Raw genomic sequence first — 3,506 nt, 5'->3', positions numbered from 1 at the left:
TCTTCATCAGACTGTCATACAACAACAAAGTGTCTTCAGTCAGAGGCTTCTTCAAATCCGTTGTAGGACAGACCGCTACAAGAGATCCTTCCTGCCCACAGCCATCAGCATCTATAACAACTCATTAATGAAACCAGGATGATGAGTTACCCAACATATAATTTCCCTCTGGGATTAATAAAGTATTTTTGAATTTGAATTTGAATTGAAAATGTAATAACAAGATTATCAATGAATGCATGCGACAAAGGATTTACTATGATTATAACAAAGATTAATTCAAGAACCCTTCCAATATAAATCATAAAACCATAAGGACTTCTGCTCATTCGAAATTTGTCAAACGGCCTATATCTCCTAAAGTGAAAGAAAACCATTTTAAAATAATAAGAAAATAACTTCAAAAGAAATTGTTGAGGTCCTCTTCAGTCCTTCAGTTTCAGAGCTGGCGATGAAGGTCCAGGACTGACCATCTGAAGTTCCTGCTGGACTCAAAGCACCTTTCTGACTCTGCTCCACTGAGGGGTTGATCGTATTTAGGACAACTCTTCACTGGGTTTCTGTGATCTGATCCTGGATCAGTTCTTTATTTCTATCTGAATAATAATGAGGTGTTCTATAAAATCATAAAGCACCAATATCTGTCCAGAGGTGCGTGGTCATTTGATCTTAAAGTGTCTTTAGTGATCTGGACCTCTCCATCTCCACCCACTGGGCAATGATCTCTGCTTCCTTCTTCCTGACACTAATGACTGATTCTGGGTCAGCCTCATTGGATCCTCTGCACAAACCCCCCACAAAGAAGACAAACAGAGTCCTGTTAGACTTTATCTGGTGCGTTTAAAAACAGACGAGGCTTGTCTTACCTCAGGTCCAGATGATGGGCCCCTCCAGAAATGTTGAGCGCGATCAGAGAGGAGCTGAAGGACCTACGGACCTGAACATTAAAAGCAGGAAGTTTTGTTTGTTCATGAAGCCTCCGTGTGCAGTTAGAAACACACCGTTTGAAGAGAGAGGAGGGAAAACATAGGCATAACACACCAACTGGTGATTACAGAGCGCACGCTTGGACTGGGTGTGTGGTTTGAATGCTCACCCCTCCATTGGCCCATGGGTCCAGGTCTCCGTTGGAGAAAATGATGTTGCTGGCTGCAGAAAGAGCTGGACATGAGAGAGAGATTCAGCAAGCGTTCATTCCCAAAGAGCCTCACTGAACACGATTAGAAGGTTTCTGTAGCAGAGAACATTTTGAGTCCGTTCTGGTTGCTAAAATAGTTCTGAGGTTCTGTCTGAAGACATCTGTGCATGTGGTTGACCTCACCTTCACCCCAGAACTGGACCCTGAGCCAACCTGGCCGTGGACTCACAGCCCAGCGCTTGGAGCAGTAAGCCTCCCGGTGTGCCTCGGTGAAGGGCATGGGGGGGAACATGTCCGTCACGTTGTTGCTCTCGTAGCACAGCTCGATCTCTGTACAGGCCTGCAGACACACAGATCCAGGAGCATCAGCACTTCTACTGAAGGACTACCAGTTCTTGGCAGAATACATGTTGCCCGCCACCTTTCACGCCTAGCTGTTAGACCAAGATAATTTTGTGCTGACAAGGACCGGACATGAAGCAGCTTTAGATGTGCGCTGTGATGAGGCGAGGTTTTAGCTTTTAGCTCAATATATAGGAACTAAGCTGAGCTACAGCTGTTTCTGAGTAGGCGAAGACGAGATGTGGTGTAGGCCCTCACACACAACACGTTTCTCACCTCACTGTCTAAAACCATTTATCTGTTTTTTTCAAATGTGTTCAGGTTCTGAGGGGCGGGGCCTATCCCTGCAGAAAACAGGTCAAAGGTTAGGGACGCTCCAGCCCCGGACCTCCTGTGCTCACATACCTGGTGTCAAACGACGCCACGTCACAATCAAATCGTCTTCCATCATGTTTTTAATTGTCTGAGGGCTGGACCTGGACCCTGTCCATGTGCTGGTTTTAGTTAGTCTCAGTGAGGTACCTGGTAGTCCCAGGCCTGACTGTTGAAGCCCAGTCCACATCCGGTGGGATCGGCACACTCCACATACAGGCCGTACAGGTCCAAGCAGGTTAGTACCCCCGTAGAGTTGTAGACAATCCCTGCAGGTAGAACACATGCTGATCAAAATGGACAGGATTGGGTTCTGGTTTTGGACTTGATGTTGTTCTGCTCCAAGTCATTTTCTGTGGGACCTCCAAGAAGACCGCTTTAACTCATTCAGGCTACTGAACCATGTCACATGATCACTTTTAAATATCCTGTTACTGACTTTACTGAAGTAAAAACGCTCTCTGTAATTCAGTTCTGAATATTTCAATCAGTAGCTCCAAACTATTTAAGATAGAGAGTCATGAGCCATGTTTGATGTACAGATCACACAGGGCTGGGTCAACCACAAACATCACTTATTAACTGTAACCCACCAGAACCAACTCAAGTTCAAATATCTGTTTCTGAGGACATTAACACGTTTTGGTACTTTTTACAAATGTAACCTTTAAACAGGTTTGAGCCCAACCCAAGGGTCTTCAGGACATGGAGCTACTGTCTGCCCTCTAGTGTCAGATGGTGTGAATTCACCTGAGCTGCTCTGGTCTAACTCTGGAGCCTGGTTTCAGTCTTTCATATCAGAGAACACACAGATCTAAAGTGGATTTGAGTGAGAGTACCTGCAGTGTCCCTGAGGTTAGCCAGCAGGTCCGGACCCCTCAGCATGGTCCCACAGGCCACCTGGACAACAAGTCACATCAAGTACTTCAACGATTTTACCAGCAGACATGAATTAGACCTCAGCATTGAACTGATCTACGGTTGTACAAACTACAGGTACAGCTGAGGAACTCAGCAGGGGTGGGCTGAGGACTGGACCTGGACCTGGTCTCTGTCCAACCAACATATTTAAAGCAACAAGAATTCCATCCATCATCTTTACCCACTTCTTCCATTTTGGGTCAGGGGGGTCGCCGGTGCCCATGTCCAGCTATCACTGTGAGAGGGGTGGGGTACACCCTGGACAGGTCTCCAGTCCATCACAGGGCCACATAAAGACAAACAAGACAAACAACAATTCAGTCTCTCACTCACACCTAGAGACAATTTAGAATTACCAATCAGACTAACATGCATGTTTTTGGTCTGTGGGAGGAAACTGGAGTACCTGGAGAAAACCCACACAGCACGGAGAGAACATGCAAACTCCACCCAGAAAGATCCCCAGACCGGGATTTGAACCAGGATAACCTGCTTGCTGAGAGGTAGCAGCTCTACTAGTTGCGCCACCGTGCTGCCCACAACAAGAATTGAAAAGTGAATTTTCTTTAAGACAGATCATCTAGGAGACTTTTCCAGGCTTCTTCCTGTTGTAGCATAGTCGGCAGGCTGGATCAAAACATCTCTCCTCAGTTCTCGTTAGGATGTATTCTCTGAAGACTGCCTCTATGACAATAGATTGTTAACATATATGTTATATATATATATATATATA

At 45.7% G+C, this 3,506-nt stretch overlaps 1 protein-coding gene across 1 annotated transcript in view; it reads right to left on the bottom strand.

Annotated features, from left to right (window-relative positions):
• Positions 1-491: 491 nt before the first annotated feature.
• The window catches only part of LOC119413691 (dipeptidyl peptidase 2), a 36,255-nt gene continuing 33,240 nt past the window's right edge, over positions 492-3,506 (bottom strand). The window contains exons 7-12 of the mRNA XM_037680746.1: positions 2,692-2,752; positions 2,003-2,121; positions 1,322-1,478; positions 1,097-1,161; positions 867-937; positions 492-781 (exon numbers count right to left, since the gene is read on the bottom strand). Of these exons, the coding sequence (XP_037536674.1) occupies positions 670-781; positions 867-937; positions 1,097-1,161; positions 1,322-1,478; positions 2,003-2,121; positions 2,692-2,752 (585 nt within the window). The 3' untranslated portion in view covers positions 492-669. The remainder of the gene's footprint in view (positions 782-866; positions 938-1,096; positions 1,162-1,321; positions 1,479-2,002; positions 2,122-2,691; positions 2,753-3,506) is intronic.

The sequence above is a fragment of the Nematolebias whitei genome, chromosome 8 (assembly GCF_014905685.2).
Source record: "Nematolebias whitei isolate Nwh7 chromosome 8, NemWhi1, whole genome shotgun sequence".
Classification (NCBI taxonomy): domain Eukaryota; kingdom Metazoa; phylum Chordata; class Actinopteri; order Cyprinodontiformes; family Rivulidae; genus Nematolebias; species Nematolebias whitei.
The sequence above is the reverse complement of the archived record's forward strand: the minus strand, read 5'-3'. Positions and strand labels throughout refer to the sequence as shown.